This window comes from Camelina sativa, chromosome 9 (genome assembly GCF_030686135.1).
Source record: "Camelina sativa cultivar CO46 ecotype springtype chromosome 9, ASM3068613v1".
NCBI classification, from domain to species: domain Eukaryota; kingdom Viridiplantae; phylum Streptophyta; class Magnoliopsida; order Brassicales; family Brassicaceae; genus Camelina; species Camelina sativa.
The window spans coordinates 2,274,948-2,299,872 of record NC_141888.1 but is presented as its reverse complement, the minus strand read 5'-3'; the positions used below and the strand labels follow the sequence as shown (position 1 = coordinate 2,299,872).

The window sequence follows — 24,925 nt, the reverse complement described above, 5'->3', positions numbered from 1 at the left end:
GTTGTTGTGGCTAGAGATGATCATAGGAGTCAAATGAAGTGTGTACGAATAAAATAAATGGTTTTAATTTAGTGACATGTGTCATTTTCTGGTAGAAATTTTTTGGAGGAACCCTTGTTTGTTATATAAGGTACTATTGTAAATTCTTTTTTGACATCTAAATTTTTTGTTATATCATATAATATTGTTGAATCTGACTATATTGTTATTTTTTATCATACGTAATCAAAATTTGTTTATGTATATCAATTTTTTTTTGTCAATATGTATGTTTATATTGTTTTGTAGGTTTTCTCGGTCAAGATGATTTTGATAAACATTTGTTATATAGTTGGTCTATTAATAGCCTTTTTGGGACCTATTTTTTTTTTAAAAGTCTAATACATGTAAATATTGTTTTTAAGATGATTTCAGAACGAAAATATCATAAAGGGAAAGTATTTTCTCTCTTTTGTCGATCTGATAACTGATAGAAATTTGGAAATAATTCTTTAATTGTTTTAATTCAAAACATGATCAATAATTTTAAATGTTATATTGTCTGTGATTTAAATTTGAATGCCATAATATCCGATCAAAAATATTTACCTATAATCTGTTAAAATCTACAAAAAAAAAGTCATGTTACACTTTTGTACTTCTGAAATAATATAGTAAGGATACACAATGAATAATTGGTGATTTCACTTCTATCCATTATCCAAACACATCTCAAACATCGTATCGTAGAAATATAATAATCATACATACCTACATAATTTGTTCTTATATAATTTTATCATACATAATTTGTAAAAGCTCTTATTCATGAAATATTTATGGCTCGTCAGCCATTTCTTCATGATTATGGTCTGTTGTAGCCAGTGCCGGCCTGAGAGTATTTGACGCTTAAAGAAAATCAGAAATTAATGGCCAAAATATTTTTTCATATGACAAAATGATATAAACTTAATTTGATTCATAAAAGTTCAATTAAAAATATGTTAACAAACATCAGAAGACTTGTAAATGTATGAGTAAAGAAGAAAAATTGATAGAGATTGAGAAGATAGAAGAAAACTAGTAATTTTTTATTTTTACCAAATGATTTTTTGTTCAAGTATAACTAAACCGTTTGGTTTTTACTTTTTACTCGTTGTTTTCGATCAGTTACTCTTTACACGAGAAATCAAAGTTGTAATATTTGATGAATTTGAGTAATGAGATCGCCGTAAAAAGAAGAAAAAAACTATATCAATAAAGAAATGGTGAGATGTATTCATTATCCAAACATATTTTAAACCAGTCTAGCAATATATCACACATAGACTTTTCATCAATACATATGCTTATCGCTTATACTTTGTAATATATCTTATTCAAAGAAATATAAATACCCGTCAGAACATCCACATTAGTCTAGATACTCTAATGGTATCTCACAAATATATAATATCAGTAGTTCCAATATATTATAATTAAGTTAAAGAGGTAAATTTTAAATCAAACAAATTTGAACCAATCATAAGTTTACAAGTATCATCAAAGTATCTCATGTTTTACTCACTTCGGACTCTCCTAAACCTCACTTGGGGTTGGCCGGCTTCTTCTTACTGCAACCTAATTATTAAAGAAAAATATTAGTTTATTTACACTTAACACAACATCAATTAGGTATTACGACTTTGTTATAAGATTTACGTACCGCAACATATGCCAACAACAACAGCCACCAAGAGCATAACGACGCATAACACCAAAATCACCATCGAATTCATTTTCCGTTACTTGTTCTTGCTCTCACTAACAATTCTTTTATGTATTTTGTGTGGGTTATAATGATCTTATTATAATCCAAATGTTGGAAGTACTCATAGGAACATATAAAAGTGGTATTTTATAATCAAATTTGATCTTAACAAGCGATCTAATGCCCAATTTTGATATTAATCAGATCATGACATGTGTGATATCTAATATTAAATAGATTGTGATATATGTATGTCATAAATTAACTAATTTAGTCACAATATATGTTTAAGTATATCTAATATTAAATAGATTGTAACATTTGTCAAAGAGTTTCCTCAAAACTTATAATGATTAAAAAAAAAACTTATATATACTAAGAAAATTTAATATATATATATATATATATATATATATATATATATATATATGACTCTAATGAATTTAGATAACAATAGAATGGATAAAGTAAATGGTAATAGAATGAGTTTTGATATAATAAAATATGAAAAAACAGAAAAATGTAATATTCTTATGAACTTGGATAAGATAAAGAAGAATACAAATAATGAGTAAATTGTATTAATGTTTATAAATAAAGACATGAAAATATTGTGTAAGAAATTAAGTTTGGAATTTTTTAAAAATGATGAATATAAAAAGTTATGATCAATTAAGTTGCCAAATGAAATTATGCAATTAAAGAAATATTATTTGTAATTGTTTATACATTGTCATTATGTGATTCCTGTGTAACATAAACAATATTAGTTTTAATTAAAAAATTGTATTAATATTTTATTTCGAAAATAATTTTTGATGATTAATTAATCCTATATTTTCAGTATGGTATAAAGGTTATTAGTAGATAATTTTTTTTTTATAAATTTAATGATATTACATTTATTTATACATATTTCATAGTTCAAATTAAAAAAACAAAAAGAATTCATTAGTGTACTTCAAGATGGGTTATATAGTGGGAATTATTTTTATTCAAACAAACTTGATCACACACTTGAGAAGCAGAAACATATAATTCATTCACTAAATTAAATCATATATGGAAAAAGAACCAAAAAAAAAAAAAAAAAAAACCTAAACTAGAAGCTAGGGTTTTTTGGATCTTTAAAAGCCCAAGAGTGTTCCTTGTGAATCTCTTCTTCTTCTTCGGGTGTGTAATCGTTCTCGAGGTTAAAGATTTCTCGAATTTCCTCTACTCTCTTTTCTATGATATAATCTGCAACGGCCTGGCAAGTGAGATCAAGAAGATACCGTCACACTTTGAGATAGTCAGCAGCAATAAGGAGACTGACGGTCTTATCAGCATCAAGATTCTTCATGAACACTTCGTCCCAATCCTTGAGCTTCTTCTTCGCATCCTCAGTTGCTACATGATCATCATCGACGTGTCTCTTGCAATACTCGATAACCATGGCGAGGATCATTCCTGTAACTTTTTGAAGCGGGATTGCGTTAGTAGCACAGTCGTCTTCGATCATTTGCCTTACGGTCTGCATTTTTCTCGCCACCACTTCCTCAACTTCGAAAGACTCGCCATCAGAGCTTGTCAACACAATCTTTTTCGAAGACATTGTTTACCTTGAATGAGAGATGGTTTTTTGAATGTCTTTATTTATAAATCTAAGAGTCGGTCAATTGTGCAATAGTCCTTTTCACAATAGACTTGGGGAACCCCTTTTTAAATTTAAAAAAAAAACAATATAATTGGGGTAATTAACATGTTGTTTCCTTTTCTCACAAAAAAAAAAAAAAAGAAGAAGAAAGAAGAAAACAAACGCAAATTTCTTATTTTAAAAAACGTTTCGTAAAATATATTCCAAAAACTTTTTTAGAAATTTACTAATACTCTTCTGTTTCTTAATTTAAGAAAAAAAGTGTTAAATGTGACTATTTTGTATTTTCAATGCAATTTTTGTATAACATTTTCTAGTTTTTCCATATTTGTTAGAATTACAATCAATAAATTAATTTTACCTTCTATATAAATTAGATATTATTGAATTATATAATAAGAGCATAGATAGTATTAGATTTTGTAAAGAGTACCTTAAACACCTATTTTATAGTATACCGTATACCACTAATGAAAAGACAAAAGTCGCACGATTTCTGGTTATTTGTACACGTTGCTTTGCTTGTGCCTCCAAGAAAGGAATATTTTCAGACTCATAAAGGTCATCCACATAACCAAGGGCTGATCTGCTCAATGTTTGTTTATTTGTTTATGGACCTCCATCGAAGTCCATGTATATAAAATCTCTTAAAGTCAAAAAACACATACACGCACATCAAAACGTTCCTAGGTCTAATTGATCGTCTTCCCTGAAATATATATACTATTGAACTTTTGGAATTCCCTAATTGATCATCGAGCTCTTCCTACTTAATGTTCTTTTCTCAAAGAGATTAATTGGACTTAGGATTCGAAGAATATCTTGTGTTACAAGCTATGGTTTTATGTTTACCGTAGCTTAGTCAGGTAAGGAATTAACAACGTATTAAACAGACCAAAAAGTTGATCACACACTTGAGAAACAGAAACATATAAGTCATTCACCAAATTAAATCATGTATAGAAAAAGAAAAAAATTAAAAAAAAAAAAAAAAAAAAAACTAAACTAAAAGCTAGGTCGTTCTCGAGGTAAAAATATTTATCGAACTTCCTCTACTATCTTGTCTATGGTATAATCTGCAACGGCCTGGCAAGTGAGATCAAGAAGAGACCGTCACACGTCGAGATAGTCAGCAGCCACATGAAGGCTAATGATCTTATCAACATGAAGATTCTTCAAATTCTTCATGAACTCTTCGTCCCAATCCTTGAGCTTCTTCTTCGCATCCTCAGGTTCTGCATGATCATCATCAACGTGTCCCTTGCAATACTCAATAACAATGGCGAGGATCATTCCTGTAACATTTAGAAGCGGGATTGCGTTAGTAGCACAGTCGTCTTCGATGATGTGCCTTACGATCTGCATTTTTCTTGCCACCGCTTCCTCAACTTCGAAAGACTCGCCATCAGAGCTTTTCAGCACAATCTTTTTTCGAAGACATTGTTTACTTTTGAATGAGAGATGGTTTTTGAAATGTTTATATTTATAAACCTTAAGAGTCGGTCAATTGTGCTATTATCCTTTTCAAAAATATAATTGGGGAACCCTTTTTTAAAAAAAAAACACAAATAGAATCGGGGTAACATGCATATTTAATCAATACAATAAAAATACAATGTGTTTCTATCCAGAGGTTGACACCTCAGCTTCAACTTTGAAGCAGAGACTGACACCTCAGTTAAAAACTCTAACCTATCAAATTATAACATTAATACACATCACCTTATTTTATAAGAAAAAGAAGCCAATGTCGTTTTGATGCTTTTCCTGATTTTGGTTCTTCGTCGTCGTTTTCTTTGATAGAGATTTTATTGTTTTTGCTATTTTTCTATTTGTGTTTATCTCTTTCTTTGATTGTCACGCATGTCTCGGATTCCTCTATTATTGCACATGGCGCTTCCAATTGATCGGTTAAAGTCATCAGACCGGATCCGGTTTCGCTGTTTCTCTCAATCTCAATCTCCGGGTGGGTGAGGTGAAGTGGCGGCGATGACGATGGGAGAAAAGCCGAGGAAGCTGCTTGTGTTGTATGCTTCTAAAACCGAGAACGCTCTTGATGCGGTGGAGCGTATTGGCCGCGAAGCAGAACACCGTGGATGTCCAACTTCTATCGTCTCCACTGACGAATTCGACGCGGTATGTGTCTGTAAAAAGTCCAATCTTTCTGTTTCGAAGATTGTGTTTGCTTCGTTTATCTTACAATTAAAATTGCTCACCTTAGACCTTAGAGAGTAGTTGTGGTAGACAACGATGATCAAGCTATTGGATTTCACAAAACTCTCTTTAAGAGTGGTGTGACATAAAAGGTGTTTTTTTGCAGAGTTACTTACCTCATGAGGAAGCTGTTGTTTTTGTTGTCTCCACTACAGGGCAAGGAGACTCTCCTGATTCAGAGAACTTCATGTAGCTACGGATGGTTTAGTTCCAAGAGCATTCTTGGTGATGGTGGGTTTGGTAATGTCTACAGAGGAAAGCTTGGAGATGGGACAGTGGTTGCAGTGAAACGACTGAAAGATGTGAATGGAACTTCTCGGAACTCACAGTTTCGTACCGAGCTTGAGATGATCAGCTTAGCTGTCCATAGGAATTTGCTTCGGTTAATTGGTTATTGCGTGAGTTCTAACGAAAGACTTCTTGTCTACCCTTACATGTCCAATTGTAGTGTCGCCTCTAGGCTTAAAGGTATTGATAAAACTGGTTTTTGTTAATTCATTTTAGTCACAGAAATGTAATCACTGGATTTTAATGGTTTTAATCTACTGCTTTTAAAACAGAAACACCAGAAAGGGAGTGATTTCCTTTAGCAAAGAACAAGAAACACTTATTAAGAAGCTATAGAGAAGTAAGTGTCAAATTTCTCCTCCTTGCATAAACTCGTTTTGTGCAACAAGTTTATTGACTCTGTTGTTTTTCTATTATGTCTATGTGCAGATTCAAGGACCAATAATGAAAGAAAGAACTTGTGGCTTTAAACTTTAGATACTTGATCAGTGACTTCTCCCTTTGGATAATTTGTTTACTTTAGAATGTTTAAGCTTTAGATACTTGATTGACAATGAATCTATACTATATAAGCTAATTTATAAGTTGTTAAAGATTGAAACACCAAAAGATTGTTTACTTATTTAGTTTGAAATATAAGTTATCTTAAATTTGAAATTTCTCTATATTTATTATATTAATGCATTTTCTATCTTATCATTGTATAAACTACAGTTTTTACAGTTAATCAAAAAAATTTTAAAAATTATATTTTTCATAATTTAATATATCTAAAAATAGTTATAAAAAGTATCCTGCAACGTAGCGCGGGTCTAACCTAGTGTTTATTAAAAAGACACTATTGTTACTATCTCATTAATCAGAAAGAAACTATTGTTATTATATTAGAATCTATATATAATAGGAATCCGAATAAATACTATCAAAAGTTGCGTTTTTTCAATTGTACCTTCTGGATAATTTTCTAAAAAGATCTGTAGGAATTTTCAGTTGTGTCTTTTACGAAAAGTTGCGATTGTTCATTGTAACGGTTTTTTTTTTTGTAGAGTTGCTACTGTTCGTTGTAGAGTTATATTTATTCGAATATTTGTATTTTTTGAAATCTATATTATATATATATATATATATATATTTGTCTGTTTGAACTGTTTATATTTTTTTGTCATGATTCAAAATAATATAAAATTTCAATCTCAACAGTTTTTAAAGCTTTTTAAATTATTCTCAATCATTCTTCTTTCAAAAGTAAAGAAATTCATCCAATTCTTGATTTAACGAAAGATTTTTGGAATGATGAATCTAATTCACAATTTTTAGTTAATTTTAAATATAAAAATTTAATGAAAATACTTAGAGTTTTTTTCCAAGAGTTAGATGTATTATATAGTGAGTTTTTGGATTTAACTTTTGAATATGATAATAAAGATGTCTTCTATTTAAAACCAGTTTATATGTGTTGCATACATTGGAATTTGGATGTTGCATTAACATTACTACAAAGTCCAGAATTGAAAAGATATCCTTAATCTATATGGTTATCTTGAATATTTTTTATTTGTGTTGGACGCTTTAATTGTAGTAAATGTGAAATGAATTTATATGGTTGCGTATGTTGCATTAACTCTATAGTAAACTGACTACAATAAAAATCTACATAATAATAAAAATCTGAATAAATGCCAGTAACAATTGCGATTTTTCGTCTTACCTTTTCGTTAAATACTTTTCTTTCCTGAAAATAATCATATGGTTGCGTCTGTTCATTGTATAGTTGTATCTTTTCTATTAAAAAAAAATCATACAGTTGCTTTTGTTCATTATAGAGTTATGTCTTTTCACCATATCTTATTTACAAATTTTCGTTCCAATAGTTATGTTTATCTTAATGTTTATGTCTTTTGAACTCTATATATATATTTGTCTCTTCTAAGATAAATAACAAACCAATGAATGATTGTTCGTTGACACAAATTTTTGGTTTCATGCTGAATCTAAATAATATAAATTTTAATATTCAATAACCAACATTCTATAATCTAACTAAAAATTTTAGAAATGATTATAGTAATATAGAAATTTAATCAACTATAATTATGTAACTTACAATGCGTTTATTTATCATAACTTTTCGTAAAATATGTCTTTTTTTAAGATTTAACTATTTCATCTTTTACTTTTAGAAGTTGTGTATTTGTATTATAATTATTGGTTGAGGAACTTTCACTCAAGATGAAATTTATTTTATTTTTTCATTTATTTTATTTTTAAAATTATTTTATCAGAGATTTTCATTTACTTATTATAATCGTATGTTTGATATTCTCACTTGAATCACTTTGTCATAAAATTTGTTTATGAGTAATATAAATATCAATAAATGTTATGATGCTTGTTATCTTTACGATAATATATTTCATACAATATCTTATACTTATAATACATACAAATTATAAGTAGAGTTGTCTTGATTCATTATGACTTTTTATTTAATAATTTTTAACTAGAATTTAGTCTTTTACCATATTATTTTTTTTATTATAAGTTTTCATTTCGACAGTTGTGTTTCTTAAATTAACAGCTATATATGTTTAATATTTATGTTATTATTTTCTTTTTTTGAGATAATTTTTAATTTTATTATTTAACATATATTTGCAAATGGTTTTATAAAATATAATGCTAAATTTAAATTTAATATAACTTATTTTTGAAATATTTCCCCCGCGACATCGTGGTGGTCCGAGTCCTAGTATATATAAAAAGATACCTATTGTTACATTAGATATAGAATTATAAACTAAAATACAACTTATATATATATATATATATATCTTTTTGTCACCTATAAACTCAATGTAATTATTAACTATAGAGAGATTTTTATGAGTATTTAAGTAATTAATCTTTCATATTTAATATAAGAGGATGCTAGTGGAGTACAATTCCCTCGTCACGTAGGGGACCAAATTAAGCATTTATAACAGTTACGTTGTTCTCTAACTTTTCATCACTTCAATATCAGTGTTTAACAACATACCATATCAGTCGGAATCTTCATTAATTTAATTTACAAATAATTTATCAGTACTGGAGTACTAGGCTCTTTTTCTATTACAGTTGTCGCTTATAACTTCTGAGGTTTGTGGCTACTATTGGGGTTAATTAGTTGGGTTAGAAAACGTGCATGATATGGCTGGTTAAGGTCTGGCTATCGAGAATCGTTATGGCTTGATCATTGCTGGTCCAGTAACAACCTAATGAATGGAAATCTCATTAACGTGAAATTTGTTTGTGGCCTTTTGAGGTCAGAAATACGGTGTTGGAAAGTTATAGAAATCCATTCTTACCGTTTGGCGGTTAATGTTTTTCAGTGTTGATTTGGGCCTCTTGTAATATAAGAGGTTATTGGATGATTTTTTCAAAATGGTTTGCTATATAATTGAAACATGAGAAGGAAAAATACAAGAATTTTTTTATGGTTCAGTATATAGAGAGGATTCCTTAGGCTACGTAGTACGTACGTTCTCCCATTTTCTCTTATGTGCAGTCATATATCACATTGTCGTTATTCTATAAGGTGTTGATAAAAGAGTTTGTATTGTCCGCGCGTGTATCACGTTGTTCACCGGAGGGATATATGGTTATATAACATAGCTTTAACAACAAAATTAATTATAGAGACCAAAAGTTGATCACATACTTGAGAAACGCTCTTCCTCGATCGGATGCTTTGTTTTGTGTTTTTTTTTTGCATCTATTTGAGTTTATACGACCACGACCACAACGCCCCTCGTCTTCCTACAAGCTATGGTTTTATGTTTATGTTTAACTTTGGCCTATAGCTAGTCAATTATCTAGGTAAAAATTAAAAGCGAAATTAAAGAGACCAAAAGTTGATCACACACTTAAGAATAGAAACATAATTGACATTCACCAAATCATGTATATTTGAAAAAAGAGAAAAGAAAAGAAACGAAACATAAAGCTAGGGTTTAATATGGATCTGAAAAATCCCAATCGTTTTCCTTGCGAATGGCTTCTTCGTATTCGTCTTCCTCTTCGGGTGTGTAATAATTCTCGATTTTAAAGATCTCACGAACTTCCTCTGGCGTCTTGTCTTCGATGTAATCTCTAACGGCCTGGCAAGTGAGAACAAGAAGACCCGTGACTTGGAGACGGTTAGCAGCGACGATGAGGTTGAAGATCGTTTGAATATCAAGATTCTTCATAAACTCTGCGTCCCAATCCCTATGATGCACGGTGACGTCTGTCAACCACCGTCTCCCGTCCCAGATTTGTTTTGGGGACGGATACCTGACGGGGACAGCAATGAAACGTTTCTCAGCCGTTTCAGAGAAAGCAGAGACGGCAAGCAGAAAAAGGAAACGGGAATGAAGACATACGGGGACGTTTCCGAATCGTTTCAAAGATAATTTATTTTTTATTTTTTTGAATTTAATGTTAAATTATATTCAAAAGAAAATAAATTGGCTGCAATACTGTTTTTAAAATTAATAAATATATCATTTCATCTTTGAAGTAATATGGCTGCAAACCAAACTTGAATTCGAGCAGTCATCCCCCTCCCCCATGGTGCTCATGCGATTTCGAACATTCTTGTCAATGAACTTGACCAGTTTTTCCAGTGTTGACGACGGTTCTCCATGATGCATGTTGTTACTTTCCCGCCAGAGAGAGTGTATAGTGTTTTGAAAGGTGTATCCCAAGAGAAACCTGTGCGTAGCGTCCAATGCATCACCCGTAAGTAGAGCCATAACATCTCGCCAGTTCGTTGTATATTTGTTCTGCAACAGCCCTTTCACCAGCTGCCCCCACACCTGCTGTGAGAAAGGACATTGAAAAAATAAATGCTCCCGAGTCTCCATGGAATGGTTACAGAAGACGCAACTTGGATTAGCATTTGTGTTCCAGATGATCATCCGGTCCCCTGTTGCCAATCTGTTTTTTGTCAACAGCCATGTAATAAAAGCATACTTCGGGGTGGCATTGGGAAACCAGATAGCTTTGTGATCCGCCATTGTTGGACATGCTACGCGAGTGTTTAACCAAGTGTGTTTTGTGTTGAAATCTTTATGATAGCTATTGTTCCTTCCCTTCCATAGAGCCACATCATCTGCTTCTGAACGAATGGAAACATGTTTCGTTATCTCCTCTTCAATTGATATGAAGAGAGGATGACGATGTCGTCTCCTTCTTGACATGTTCATGACATCAGCTAAAGTGCTTGTCTCCGGTATACCAAGAGCAATGGGACCTCTGTCTCCGACTAACTCCTGTAAACAACCCAAAGAACACCAATTGTCAAACCAAAAAGAGGTTGATTCACCGTTTTTAACGTCAATCCGATGGAAAGGTTTTGCTATCTCCCGGTATTTCAATATCTTTTTCCAAATCCATGATCCCTTGTTGGTGTTATCTTTCTCAGCCCATATAGTACCACTGCGGAATAGATATCTCTTCACCCAATCCACCCAGAGAGAGCCTTTAGCAGATAAGAGTCTCCAAATTAGCTTCAAAACACTCACTTTATTAGCTTCCTCAAGCGATCGTAAGCCTAACCCCCCTTCACACTTCGGTAGGCAGACCTATGTCCATGCGACTTTTGTTTTCTTTGCATTTAAAGATGGGCCAGACCACAGAAACGCGGAGCACAGCTTATCTATCTCACGGATGCAAGTTTTTGGAAGCCTAAAAGCGGCTATCCAAAAATTGGTGACACTGAAAATAACTGAGCGAAGGAGTTGCAGTCTACCAGCAAAGGAGAGCATCCTAGCTGTCCACGAGCCGATTTTCAGTCGAATCTTCTCCAGTAGAGGTGAGTAATCCGCATAGGACATTCGCTTTGGTAGCAGAGGTAAGCCAAGATATCTCACTGGTAATGTACCAGTTGCAAAAGGGAATTGTTGAAGGATAGCATGTCGTTGATCCGCAGGTACTCCTGCCATGAATATTGTTGATTTTTCGAGACTGATGTGGAGGCCTGAGTGCACTGCAAAGTCATCAAAAACTCCCAAAACACCTGTGATTGATGGCTTGTCTCCCTCTACAAAAACCATCAAGTCATCAGCAAAGCATATATGGGTGAGCTTCAAATTTTTACAACGTGGGTGGAAACCGAATTCTCTGTTTCGAGAAGCCATGTCAATTTTGCGTGAAAGGACATTCATGCAAATAACAAAGAGGTATGGACTGAGAGAGCAGCCTTGCCGGAGACCACGTAAGCTGCCAAAATAACCCGCCAACTCACCATTCACTTGCACAGAAAATGCTGCAGTCGTAATACAAGTTTGGATCCAGTGCACATATTATTCAGGAAACCCAAGAGCTCTCAAGGTAGTGAGAAGGAAGCTCCACTGTACTGAGTCAAAAGCTTTAGATATGTCAATCTGCATTGCACATCTAGGGGAAACCGCTTCCTTATGGTAGTCTTTAACTAGTTCTGTGGCTAGAGGACGTTCTCCATTAGCAATCTGTATTTAACAAAGGCTGATTGGTTGGGGGAGATAAGCTTAGGAAGCACAATCTTGAGCCGGTTAGCAAGGATTTTCGAAATCACTTTATACAAAACATTGCAGCAGGATATTGGACGGTAGTCTTTCATTAACCTTGCTTTCTTCTTCTTAGGGATCAAAGCTAAGATGGTTGAATTCACTCCTTTTGGTAGAAAACCGGTTCTGAAGAAAGATTGGACTGCCACCAGAAAGTCATCACCCACAATAGACCATGATTTCTTGTAAAATTCAGCATTGAAACCATCCGGACCCGGAGACTTATTATTTGGCATCGCAAAAAGAACCCTACAGACCTCCTCTTTTGTAACCTCATGAATAAGCAGGTTTTTATCACTGTCAGTACACTTATGCTATAGAAGGTTTTCCAGCTCCTCAAGTGACCAGCAATCATAGTCTGCATGAGTTTGAGTGAGGAAATCCTTGAAATATCTCTCTGCTTCGAGTTTAATTTGGTCTTGTGTAGTGAAAATGGTCCCATCATCACACTGTATTTCCTTGATGTTGTTCTGAAACTCCCTCAGAGTAGCAGATGCATGAAAAGCTCAATTGTTTTGGTCACCAACCTTAAGCCAATGAAGTTTGGCCTTCTGCTTCAAGTAACTTTCCTCAATATCAGAAAGTCGTTTCCACTTTTCATATGCCTCCGCCTCGTGACTGACTGCACTCGATGATGGGTTAGCCATTGTCTGTTTCTGGAAGTTACAAAGACGCCTATAAGCCTCCTTTGTGCGAAGAGAGATATTGCCAATGGTTTGCTTTCCTAAGAGTCGCAGATGTGGTTTCAAAGCTTTTAACTTCTTGGAGAATCGATGCATGGCAGAAGTAGAGTAGAACAGAGGAGAAGAAACACGCCACCGCTGTGCTATCTCTGTTTGGTAATTCGGGTGAGTAGTGATCGCATTGACAAATTTAAAAGGTCTTTTAATCCTTTTTGCTTCCCCAGCAATATAAAACCTGCATCGCATATGATCCGAACAACCTCCAGGCTCAAACACGGAGTAGGACTGATTATATTGTTGAATCCACTGCTTACTGACTAAAATCCTATCCAGTTTTTTGCAGATAACCCCATCTTGCCGTTTATTACACCATGTATACCGATGTCCTTGATAACTCATGTCCGCTAGCTCACAATGTCGAACCAAATCCTGAAAATCACGCATACCAGGAGAAACAGGGGGATTAGTGCCATACAAAGAGTGGTCATCTCCCTCAAGAATCTCATTGAAGTCACCACAGAGGATCCATGCTTTGTCCTTAAACAAGAGGGGAGTCATGATGGTGCTTCAGGTCTTCCCAGAGAGATTTCCTGTCTGCAGCAAGGTTCGCAGCATAGATAAAAGAAACAAAAAATTCCTCTATTGTAATCCATGAGAATCGATACAGTGATCAGTTGGGATTTTTATAAATCGGTGTAACTCTCACATTGCTCCTCCATACCAGCCATATTCGGCCTAACCGGTGCTCTTCATAGTTCGAGAGGACAGACCAGTCTGCAAATACAGAGCGCACAACCCTGTCTACTCGATTCACCTTCACCTTTGTTTCGAGTAAACAACCAAAATCAAAACGCCTTTGAGCCAACCACTCGCGGACAACTCTATGCTTTTCTGTTTTGTTAAATCTGCGGATATTCCAAAAAAAACCCCAACATCAGAGAGGTTTTGAGGATTGACGTGTCTTCATCGCTCCTGGAGGTTGAATCCGGGAACTTTGTTGCACATTTTTTGAAAGAAACTTGTGTCCTTCTTTGGAAACTCGAGGTAAAGACGGTCGCAATGCTCCCGTGTGAGTATCAGTAGCGTTACCCTCGGTTTGCAACAGAGTACCGTTCTGTTCTGCCTGAACATCAACATGTTCTGGAACCTCCTCCCGTTTATTCTCTGACATGTCTTCCCCTAGCTCACCCTTGTCACTAAGGCAAGAGAAAGAATTACTCATAATGGAGACTTCACCATATCGAAGCTCTTGTGCTTTTCCCGGACTACGGACACCTTTCGTTGGGGTACACCAACCTTGATCCTCCGCCTCATCGGCCACATCCTTCTCCACTTCTTCAACATTTGTGTGTGCGATAATAGTGTGCGCTTTATGAGGCTCTTCAACAGAACTCTGAGTTGGAGCCACCACAGAATCAACAATGTTCTGAGCGGGAATCGCAGCTTGTGTAACAGCGACAACTTGCGTCGTTTGCAGCTTCCTCTGCAAACAGTCAGAGTGTATATGACCCCATTTGGAACATGTCGTACACCGTGGAGCCAATCAAGGGTAAACAAACTCAACAACTGTGTCACCACCCTTTCCTGACTTAAAAGAAACGTGTTTTGGTAGATTCTTTGTGAGATCCACCTCAACGAAAACCTTAGCCTCATCAAAAGACTTACACGCCACAGTATTAGAATGTAGCTTCTTTGGTGTCCCTAGAGGACTGGTGATGGCACTTAGTACCTTCCAAGAAAAGTACTTTGCCGGAACATTCTTAATGATTACCCATAAAGGGACTATTTTCAGATCTTCTTGTTCAGACTCTGCAATGGGGGTCCATTTAGTTAACACCACAGGGACACCACACAAATTCCACATACCTCTGCGCAAAACACACAAACATGTGCGTTCATCCGGAATACGGAACCGGACTGTGGTTTTATCAACAAAAATAACATCGATCTTAATGGATTTATCACCCAAAGTCCAAATTTTATTCACCAGAGCATGGATACCTCCCACAAAGGGAGCTTTTGCAAGGAACTTTCCGACCAGAAAATCCTCCCATAGAGGATGAGCATCCTCGAAAACGCTATCCGGTATCCGCACCATAGGCATCCCATCAACTTCTTCAATATCCAAAGACACCGTTGACATCTCCTCCGAGTTTTTAACCATGGAAACCCATGAACGCTTCTCTTGGACAGGGGAACAGCGTTTTGTGAGCCCAGAGTATCCTTCGATATACTGGTAGCCCCATCAACAATAGCAACCTCCCGCTTCTCACTCGTTTCGTGATCACCCTTCGCACTTGTTTCCTGGTCTCCCTTCTCACACTTTTCTCCCAACTCTCCCGTAACAGCATCCCTAGCCAGCCCCTCTTCCATAACCGACTGGCCAGGAACCTCCAGCCCCCTGGGACTCAAAGAATCCGAGAGCCCCGGCAGAGTATCCTCCAGCGGCATCAGAACATGGGTAGGAAGTAAAAAACCCTAAATCGCCTTTTTTGTCGCCATAGAGTAAAACGGTGCGTTTTTCAAGAGAAAAGCTTTCTTGTGATTCTGAAATTTGAAAAGCTGGGAAGGAGGTTAGGGGGAGTCGAACCGTAAAACTGCATGATATAACATGAAAGAGGAACCACTAGACTATATATTGTTCTCCCCAAAGATAATTTAAGTGTCCCCTTTTTAGAATAGGCTATTTAACTATTTTCTATAGGAAAATTCAAATGAAAAAGGAATTAAAAAGCATATTTTACGGCTTAAAGCTTTTATATAATTGATTCATTGCTCTGTGTCTGCGCTCCTGTTTTCCGTTTTCACGTCTTCTAGTCTCTCCTATCATATTCATAGGTCTTCACTTCACATGTATGAGTGTGGTAGTCTTTGACTCTTTGTCTCTTTGACGTATTCTTCACTTTCGTTCACGAAACCAGAACAGGTACTCTTCTTCTCTTTTCTCTTGACTTTTTAAAATATTATTAGATGATCATGTGTATCGTGTGTGATCGTTTTTTTTTTTTGACAATCATGTGTGATTGTTTGTTTACCTACTTTGTTTTTGTTGATTTTGCTTACATTTTTTAATAGTATGTTGTTTAATCAGATGAACAATTCTCAAGGACCGAGTGATAATATTGGCAGTAGTAGCGCTGGTAATGAATCTACTAATTCTACAAATGAAAGTGATGAAGCTCCATTGTGGAGTTATGTGAAAATAGAGAAAGTAGGAGCAATAGGAGGAACATGGAAATTCAAGTGTAACTTTTGTGGTGAACAGCGATCAGGTTCGTATTCTAGAGTTAAAGCTCACTTTCTTGCCATAAAAATGCTGGAATCATAGCATGTAAGAAAGTACGAATGAGCGAAAAGCATAACATGCAAAGGTTGGAAAACGAGATTGAGGAGAGGAAAAAAGAGTCTGGACAAAAAGAAGTGTCTTTGCCTTGTGAGACGGATTCTGCTTTCAAGAAGAGGAAGTCTAGTTATTCATCTATCGAAAGAGCATTTGGATATTCCTGAAAGCAGAATCCGTCTCACAAGGGAAAGACACTTCTTTTTGTCCAGACTCTTTTTTCCTCTCCTCAAACTCGTTTTCCAACATTTGCATGTTATGCTTTTCGCTCATTCGTACTTTCTTACATGGTATGATTCCAGCATTTTTATTGCAAGAAAGTGAGCATTTTTATAACACAATAATACATACTCTCTAAATCCAAGGTATGTGATTTTAAAATAAATGTTTTTTTTCTTGTTACTTTGCCACATGTTATATAAATATAACACAATTTTTGTATGTTGTAGATTTTATATTGAAGCTTGGCTACTTGAAGATGAAACCAGAATTAGTCCTCACAAGGATGCAGAAATCTCAATTGAAAGGATGAAATGTTTACAAAGATTGTTTCCTAGGAGTGATGATCATAATAAAGTGATGAATGAGTATGTATTATTCTCGACGAAGAGTGGTCCATTTCAGGATTTGATATGCATTTTGGGGATGGAGAATATGGAACCTAGGAACTGGTGGGTAAACTTTGGTGCTCATACTCCTCTCCTCCAAACTTTGGCTTTTAAACTTCTTGGACAACCTAGCTCTTCTTCTTGTGCTGAATGCAACTGGAGTACTTAGTCGTTCATCCACTCACTCAAAAGAAACAGATTGACTACAAGTCGTGCTGAAGACTTGGTTTACATCCACAACAATTTGCGGTTTCTATCAAGAAATACTGATGAATATCAAAATGAAAAGACCAAGCAGTGGGATGTTGGTGGAGATGAAAGTGATATTCAAGCTGAAGCAGGGATTATGGAGTTATCATACATTTCATTAGATGATTCAGATTTTGAAATTCAATTCCTCAATAATTAGTTTTTGATTGTTATTTAAGACTATTTTTCTTCTATTTTGAAACTTATAATTACAATTATTATTTATGTTGAGACTTATATTTATAATTTTTTATGTTTATTGAAGTACACATGTCGTACCCGTATCTACTAATTTTTACTTTACTTTTTCCCGTCCCTGTTTCCGTACCCGATTTCTGTTCATGTACGCGTTTCAGTACAACATAGTCTATGATCATCTGCCCTAAGCTCTGCAGTTTTCTCGCTACCACCTCCTCGACTTCGAAAGACTAGCCATCAGAGCTTATCAACACAATCTTTTTCGTAGACATTGTTTGTTTATTTTGAAAGAGAGATTGTTTTTTTTTTTGCAGAGATATTGAATGAGAGAGATTACTAAATGAAAACAATGAATGTTTCTACTTATAGATCTAAGTGTCGGTCGATGATTGTGTTTTCCTTTTTTTTTTTAGCCAAAGTATGTTTTATATATAACAAACTGAAAACAACAACCATCAATGGTGAAAAACCATGCTGGTGAAAGAGGTTTATTACAGCAAAACATGAGAAACAGAGTAATATTAAAGTGCAGAGACGTTCTTAAAGCTAATGGATGATGGTAAGATAAGCTCAACTCCAAATCATGCACAGTAAGACCAAGAATTCAATGATCATCATTGAAAATGGTCTTAAAGCATACATCATAAGCTTAGGGTTTGAAAGTTTCTTGATTATCCCTCCATCATCATCAAAAAGATTGTTGTCAATGGTCTTCATGAATTTCTTCTACGACCATTCTTCTTTACCTGGTATCCATATCATAACACCTGAAGGTGTGAACAAAAAACAGCTACTAGCTTCATCTAAAAAGTGAGAATTATAATCTAAGCCATCCAAAAAACCTAAGATACACTGATGATTCTCAGAGACAGAGACACTGATGATTCTCTGAGAATTAGAAACTTTATCCAGTTAACAGGGAGATTCATGTTCAGTCGGGTAAAACTGAACACCAGAAACCTTTCTTCGTGGGCGTGTGTTCCTCTCTGTTTCTGACTGAACCTGCTTGCTTTTCCTGCGCTTAGAGCACTCTCCATCTTCATATTTTATTTTTTCTTTCCCCCTGATGTCGTCCTTAGCTTTTGATGAGGCTGCTAGAAAGTCTGACATGAAGAAAGTCTAGTTCTGAGAGGGTGGGCAGCTAAGAATTCCTCCAGCTTAGGAGCAGGATTAGCAGGTCTTGGTGGTTGTGATATGGGAGAGAAAGATGAAAGCACAGAACTTTGGGCGGAGGGTTTTTCGCCAAGAAAGCTGTAAATGTTGGATCCCTCTCCTTCATCAAAAACCTGAGCAGCTGGAACATCAAGGATATCATCTTGATAGACGGGTGGGACAAGATACGGACAGTGGGCGGAATCATGGTTGATGCGAGAACAGTTAGTGCAGATCTTGTTGAGTTTTTCATACTCAAAGCCTATCATAGCTCCTTCCCCTGATTCAAACCTGACCTTTCTAAAAAAACGCAGACGATCTGTGATTCCAATTTCTATCTTAACTCTTATGAAATCAATCTGCGTTGTAGTCTCTTCATTGAAGTCCAGATGAACAATCTTGCCCAGAGTTTTAGCAATATACGTAACAGAGTCTTCTGAAACATAAGGTAAAGGTATACCTCGAATTTGAACCCAAAGATCAATACTAGTGAGGAAGTCCATCTCCGGAAAGTCTTCCCACCTTTGCAAAGCCACAAACCAGTTGTCAAACACCCAAGGTCCTCTTCGCAGAACATTAAACAGATCAGCCTCTGAACTGAATAAGAACTGGACGTAGGTGTCATCTAAAACCCTTCCATGAACCCTCGTAGCAATACCCCAATGATGTGGTAGATAGAAGATAACACGTCTAAGCTCTTGTTCTCTGGGATTAAGAGGTCTCCCAATCAAGCTAAGCCGGTTCCTAGCTAAGACACCAGCATAAGTCGAATGAGGAATAAACAGTTCTGGGTCATTTCTGCCCAAATCCATGTATTGCAGGTTATTCCACAACTCGTCCGACATCAGAAATAGCAAGAGAAGGAGAGAGGTAAAGGTATATGGAAACGAGATAAGTAAATATATAGGAGATAGGAAATAGTAAAAATATATAACATTTACTTAGGGAGTAAGAGATATAACTCAAAAAGTCAAAGAAGACAAAAAGGAAGGGTAAACCTAGGTAGGAGATGATTATCAAAAATCTCTTAGGGATGAGGGATTTGTCTGTTTGTGTTTAGAGAAAAGTTTGATAAACCTCAAATAAAACCTTAAAGATATATATATATATATATAGATAGAAATCTATAGAAAAAGTTGTTAATTAAAAGGAATAGATGGCAGACCAGAGTAGGTTCTTACCAACCTTTGTTCGTTATCAAAAAAACCTGTTAGCCACCTAGGAGCTCCACTAGCAACATAAGAAGAAATCCTCAGGTCCGAAGTAACACTTTTTGCTATCAGTGAGGCTCCATTGTTGCAGTGAGTCGGCTCAAAAAGAAGATACCAATGTGGTTTATCTTCACCAAACATAAGGAGATGAGATATAGAGCTAACTAGAGCTGGCCACTGTTGAGGATTGCGCATAGCTTTGATGATTTCCAAAGTAGTTGCACCAAAAGTCACATTTTCAAAGTGTAAACTTTTCATACTTTCTAGTGCCCATTCCCCGCTTTTGATTTTGGCCTCAAAAACTGAATTAACAGATGCAAATGATCTTCTACTGTGAAGGACTACTTTACCATCATGATCTCTAGCCACCCAGGAAGCACCAGATAAGCAGAACGATTTAGACCATGAGAAGCCAATATTACAATTTATTTCTCCCTGAAAAGGAGGTTGCCATTGCTCTTTCTGCTTTGTTATAGACTTCAACTGGGATACATCCTGCTTATACACTGAGGACCAATCTCTAGTGACATCCAAAGCTCTGTGCACTAAGACATCCGGAGCCAAAATTACACCATCAAAAAGAAAACTGTTTCTATTCTTCCACAAATGCCATAGGATCCAAGCAAAGGCTGACTTAACTTCATCCATAGAATCGATTATCTTTTCCAAACCAAAAAGATAATACATATTTTCAAAAATCGATTTACCAAAGCCTAGATACGGAGATGGGATGTCAGAAAGGGCCCAGACTTGTCTTGCAAAGGGACAAAGGAAAAGGATGTGATTAATCGATTCAACCTCTGCATCACAGAACATACACCCATCAAAATTCCTTATTGCTCTAGTTTTCAAACGTTCAACAACTGCAAGAGCACCATTAAGAGCTTTCCAAAGAAAAACTTGAATTTTTGGAGCAGTGTTAACATTCCAACAAGCTTGTAGAACCGGATTCGTGGATGGACGAGCTTCAGCAACACTCAAAAATTCTTTCTTCTGCAGTCTAAACATCAAATCATATCCTGAGCTTACTGAATAAATACCATTTCTAGTTTCACCCCAACAATATGAATCATCAAACCCGATCCTGGGTTTTATTGCTTTAATGATATTGATCTCCGAGTGATGAAACAATGATCTTAAAAGAGAATCATTCCATAATCCTGTATGATGGTTGAAAAGATCAACAACTCTAAGATTGATGTTCATTAAGGAATGAATACCTATAGGCCTCATAGCTTTACTCTCAAACAACCAATTGTCAATCCAGACCAAAGTGTTTTTCCCATTACCAGTGATTCGTTTCAGTCCTTTAGAAAGTAACTGTCGACCAAATATGACACTTCTCCAACCATAAGAAGGATTTCTTCCTTTTGCAGCACTCAAAAAATCACCAGTCGCATAATACCTGCTTTTAAAAAATCTTGAGAAGAGGCAATCTGTATCATGAAGGAGCCTCCATGCTTGTTTAGCCAGCAAGGCTTGATTGAAGATTTCCAGGTCCTTAAATCCAAAACCTCCAGCAGATTTTGGCAGAGTCAATTTTTCATAACTTATCCAGTGAATTTTATTTTTATCTTGAGTATTACTCCACCAATAGTCCATCATTACAGAAATCATTTTCTTGATGATTGATAGGCTCAAATTAACCCTAGAGCTACTCTCTCAAATTAAAAGATCAATGCAGTACTTAGGGGTCGAATTCCACAAGGACTCAAGATCAAACACAATAGATTGTAGAGTTTTGTTATTACGCTAAACAAGTTAATTTGAATTAAAATAAAAGCAATGCAAATAATTAAATTAAAGTGTTGTAAATTCAGAAATCAAAAGAGCTAAGCCTAGGGAATTTCTCAGGAAATAATGAAATATTAAATCAGATAAATTAATTAAGGTTCAAGCAATAAAAATCAGATCTAGAACTCTAAACTTTTGGTAAAATAATCAGTTCTCACTGCAATTATAATCTAAATTTAAAACCAGAAAATCCAAATCTCTTTGTAAAATTCCAAGTAATAAATCAGCTTTAAGAACAGGTTTAGATAAGTTCACAGAATTATTAATTCAAATCTCTTTGTAATAAACAATTCTGCTCATCAATGGTTTAATCAGGAAAACAAATATATTCTCATATCAATTTATTTCCCTAAGATAACAATTCTAGGTGATCAATCAAGAATTATTGTGAAGAACAACCAAGGATGAAGATATTAAAAGATTAAGAACCCTAAAATCTCAGATCTAGTAAATCATAAAAACCCTATGAAAAACCCTAAACCTAGCAAGCAAATTACTCAGACATGTTTAATGAAGAACAGATCATAATTCTGAATAACATGCAATAGATATTAAAAAGTAGAAGAAGGAGTTCAAGAATTCTTCTCTACAAAGCAGATCTCTCTCTCCCAAAAGCTCTCAATATCCTTCTCTAAAAAACTGCTAGAAAATAACTTAAGGGTTTCTAAAACCCAAAAACAATATATATACATCCTAAAATACGTCCAGGGGCTTATGTTGCAATTAAAGAAGACTTTGGGCAAATTTGTAAAACTTCCAAATTTGTTGTTCTCTCGTCGGGTAAACATTAGTGTCGATCGATGCTGCTTGTGTGGTGTCGATCGATGCTCGGTCTCTGATTTGACTCCAACTTGATTTCCTTCGGTAAAGTGCTCCAAAATGATCCAGATTGTTCCATATTGCTCCATTCGTGCCAAATTCCTAAATAACCTGTTAAGACTCAAAAATAACCTAGAAACAAATCAAAAGACTCAAAAAGCACACTTATATCATGGTTAAAAACCATAAAAACCATGATATATCAACTCCCCCAGACTTAGCCTTTGCTTGCCCTCAAGCAAAACAGAAACTTAAACCTGTGAAAGAGGTTTGAAAACATAGAATTCACTCAACTGCTGGTAACTGATCTTCGCACTCTTTATCGCCTTGACTCTCAAGAACTTACTTCATATACTTTGTCAATTGAAAAGCATCAACATTCCTTACTCAAATCCCACAATTCTCTGGAATCTCTAGTCTAACCATTGCTATCTCATTACATAAATTAAAGTAAGTACAGGTGAGTTCTTACCTTGTGGTATTCAAACAGTGGCATATGGACTCTCTTCAGGCCAAGACATTCTTCTTACATCTCCTTTCCTCTCCCTTTTCTCACTTCCTTTTTTTTTTTTCCTTATTCTTATTCTTTTTTAGCAAAGGTGTAAGCGAATACCGGGGTCATCGGTAATTTACCTACCCCTCGCTTCCAAGCTTTGTGTGATCATTTGACTCAAGAGTAGAATAATGAGGTCACTGGTAATTTACCTACCTCTCTAAACTGATCAAAATCATCTCATCTTTTATTTCTCTCTTTTTCTGATTTTTCTCTTTTTTTTTTCTTTTAATTCTGAAGGGAAGAGAGAGGGGAGACATACTTTGAAAAATTGCACTGTCTTGTATGGCCTGAAGAAAAAGTCTAGTCCACTGATTTCCAACCCCAAAGTAAGAGATTAAGTCCGGTTAAAATCCTGATAAAAGTTGAGACAGCATTAGTTGAACTAGATATCCTTTAAATAAGGGCTTTCAGGATTGTTGATACAGCTCATAGTCTTTCCACACTTCAGTTCTGAGGTCAAGCTTAGTCAAGAATCATTAGAGTGTTAGCCAAAGAACAAGAACCATCAGTTAGAGATCATAATTCAACAGAAATTTTTGAAAAATTTGACTCAATAAAAACAAAAATACAGTTTTGACACAAGACACAAAAACCAAGTAAGTAGTTAGTACTAACCTCCCCCAGACTTAAACAACACTGTCCCCAGTGTTATCAAGCAAGGGAAAAGTCAAGAAACAAAAATTGTGTTGAAAAATTGAACGAAAAATTTGAACAGATTCTCGGGTTACCCATTGGTGTCGATCGATACCATCAAGGCTGCATCGATCGACACCTTCGGCGAATGGTGAATTGTGGCCGAATCTCCTTGTTAGTTGCAGTTAGTTGTGTGTTGTTGGATCAATCCTTTGACGTTAATTCTCTTAAGAAGCACTCAAACACAAACACAGGTTAAAAGCAACATGATAGATAGATAGTTCATAAATCAAAACAACTTTCAAACACAAACTGACTCAAAGCAAGAATAAAAATGACTCAATCCTAGGAAAGGGAAAAAGATAAAGAAAAACCATGATCGGAAGCTAAAATGTAACAGAAACATCATCAGCACCACCATCATCATCAGTATCGTCAGCATCCTCATCATCAGAAACGGGATCAGCAGATGGTGAAGATGGCGAAGGGGACCTGCGCCTAGTACGCCTGGTAGGACGAATGCAGCCACACTGTGAAAGTCGAGCCATGCCATTCCAGATGGCACGCAAAGCATAAACCACATAAGTCTGATGAGCTCCCTGGTCCATAGTGGCAGGATCCTGCGGTGGCTCTGGAAACTCAAATGGCGCAGTCCCAGAAGAAGAACCAAACTCAAAACCCCCAGCAGGGTTAGCACCATCTAAATCAACAGCAGGAATAGCATCGCCTCGTCGGCGACGAGCAGCAGGTGCAGCAACAGAATCTCTCATGTCAGGCTGAAATGCCAGCTGGTGGTAATCCTCGCCAATATCAGTAAGTGCAGGACGCGGTAGTGAAATCATACGCTCTCCAGTGGTGGAACGAAAACGCCAGAATAAGGGCTTCTTCAGCCACTGAGTATGTGCCATGTAATCAATATCCATAACTGGACGCTCAGTAATGATCCTGCAACTCCCGAGATCAATCTGAAAATGCCTGAAGATTGGAGTCAGAAGACTCCCAACACTCTCCTTCTTCTTTCCTTTCCCAGTGAAAGGCTTGGTCTTCAGATCAACCAAGTGATGTGCAAAAACTGCTCCCATGTTAACTGGCCTATCCAATGCGGGTGTAGGACAAATACCAGCAACCAAATCTCGCAAACCACAATACAATAATAACCCTATCCAATGGTATCCAATACAATACAACCTATCCAATGGTATCGATCGATGCTGATCAATGGTATCATAACCCTATTTTTTTTTTT

The 24,925-nt window shown here is 35.6% G+C and overlaps 3 protein-coding genes, 1 long non-coding RNA gene and 2 pseudogenes across 5 annotated transcripts; 1 reads left to right on the top strand and 5 right to left on the bottom strand.

Annotated features, from left to right (window-relative positions):
* Positions 1-1,237: 1,237 nt before the first annotated feature.
* On the bottom strand, positions 1,238-1,853 carry LOC147937609 (uncharacterized). The gene is made up of 2 exons (XR_015567175.1): positions 1,685-1,853; positions 1,238-1,599 (listed from the first exon to the last, which is right to left on the bottom strand). It is a non-coding gene; the product is annotated as an uncharacterized LOC147937609 (long non-coding RNA).
* Positions 1,854-2,831: 978 nt separating this feature from the next.
* Positions 2,832-3,323, bottom strand: LOC104714920 (SKP1-like protein 17 pseudogene; annotated as a pseudogene).
* A 1,155-nt stretch (positions 3,324-4,478) lies between these two features.
* On the bottom strand, positions 4,479-4,730 carry LOC147937608 (SKP1-like protein 15 pseudogene; annotated as a pseudogene).
* A 367-nt stretch (positions 4,731-5,097) lies between these two features.
* LOC104710227 (protein CLAVATA3 INSENSITIVE RECEPTOR KINASE 2-like) lies at positions 5,098-6,524 on the top strand. 2 transcript variants are annotated; one of them, XM_087464344.1, is made up of 4 exons: positions 5,098-5,501; positions 5,735-6,047; positions 6,140-6,207; positions 6,297-6,524. In XM_087464344.1, exons 1-3 carry the CDS (start codon positions 5,355-5,357, stop codon positions 6,157-6,159), a joined length of 480 nt encoding a protein of 159 aa, XP_087320470.1. In that variant the 5' UTR covers positions 5,098-5,354; the 3' UTR covers positions 6,160-6,207; positions 6,297-6,524. The 2 variants fall into 2 exon arrangements, with proteins under 2 accessions (XP_087320470.1, XP_010425100.2); XM_010426798.3 differs by having other exon boundaries at positions 5,152-5,501; positions 5,686-6,047.
* A 3,335-nt stretch (positions 6,525-9,859) lies between these two features.
* On the bottom strand, positions 9,860-13,677 carry LOC147937607 (uncharacterized). The gene is made up of 7 exons (XM_087465191.1): positions 12,964-13,677; positions 12,409-12,750; positions 12,207-12,358; positions 11,557-12,110; positions 11,225-11,370; positions 10,602-11,161; positions 9,860-10,181 (listed from the first exon to the last, which is right to left on the bottom strand). Exons 1-7 carry the CDS (start codon positions 13,675-13,677, stop codon positions 9,860-9,862), a joined length of 2,790 nt encoding a protein of 929 aa, XP_087321317.1.
* A 4,821-nt stretch (positions 13,678-18,498) lies between these two features.
* On the bottom strand, positions 18,499-19,518 carry LOC104710225 (uncharacterized protein At4g02000-like). The gene has a single exon (XM_010426797.3). The coding sequence runs from the start codon at positions 19,509-19,511 to the stop codon at positions 18,609-18,611; it is 903 nt and encodes a 300-aa protein (XP_010425099.1). The 5' UTR covers positions 19,512-19,518; the 3' UTR covers positions 18,499-18,608.
* Between the last annotated feature and the right edge of the window lie 5,407 nt (positions 19,519-24,925).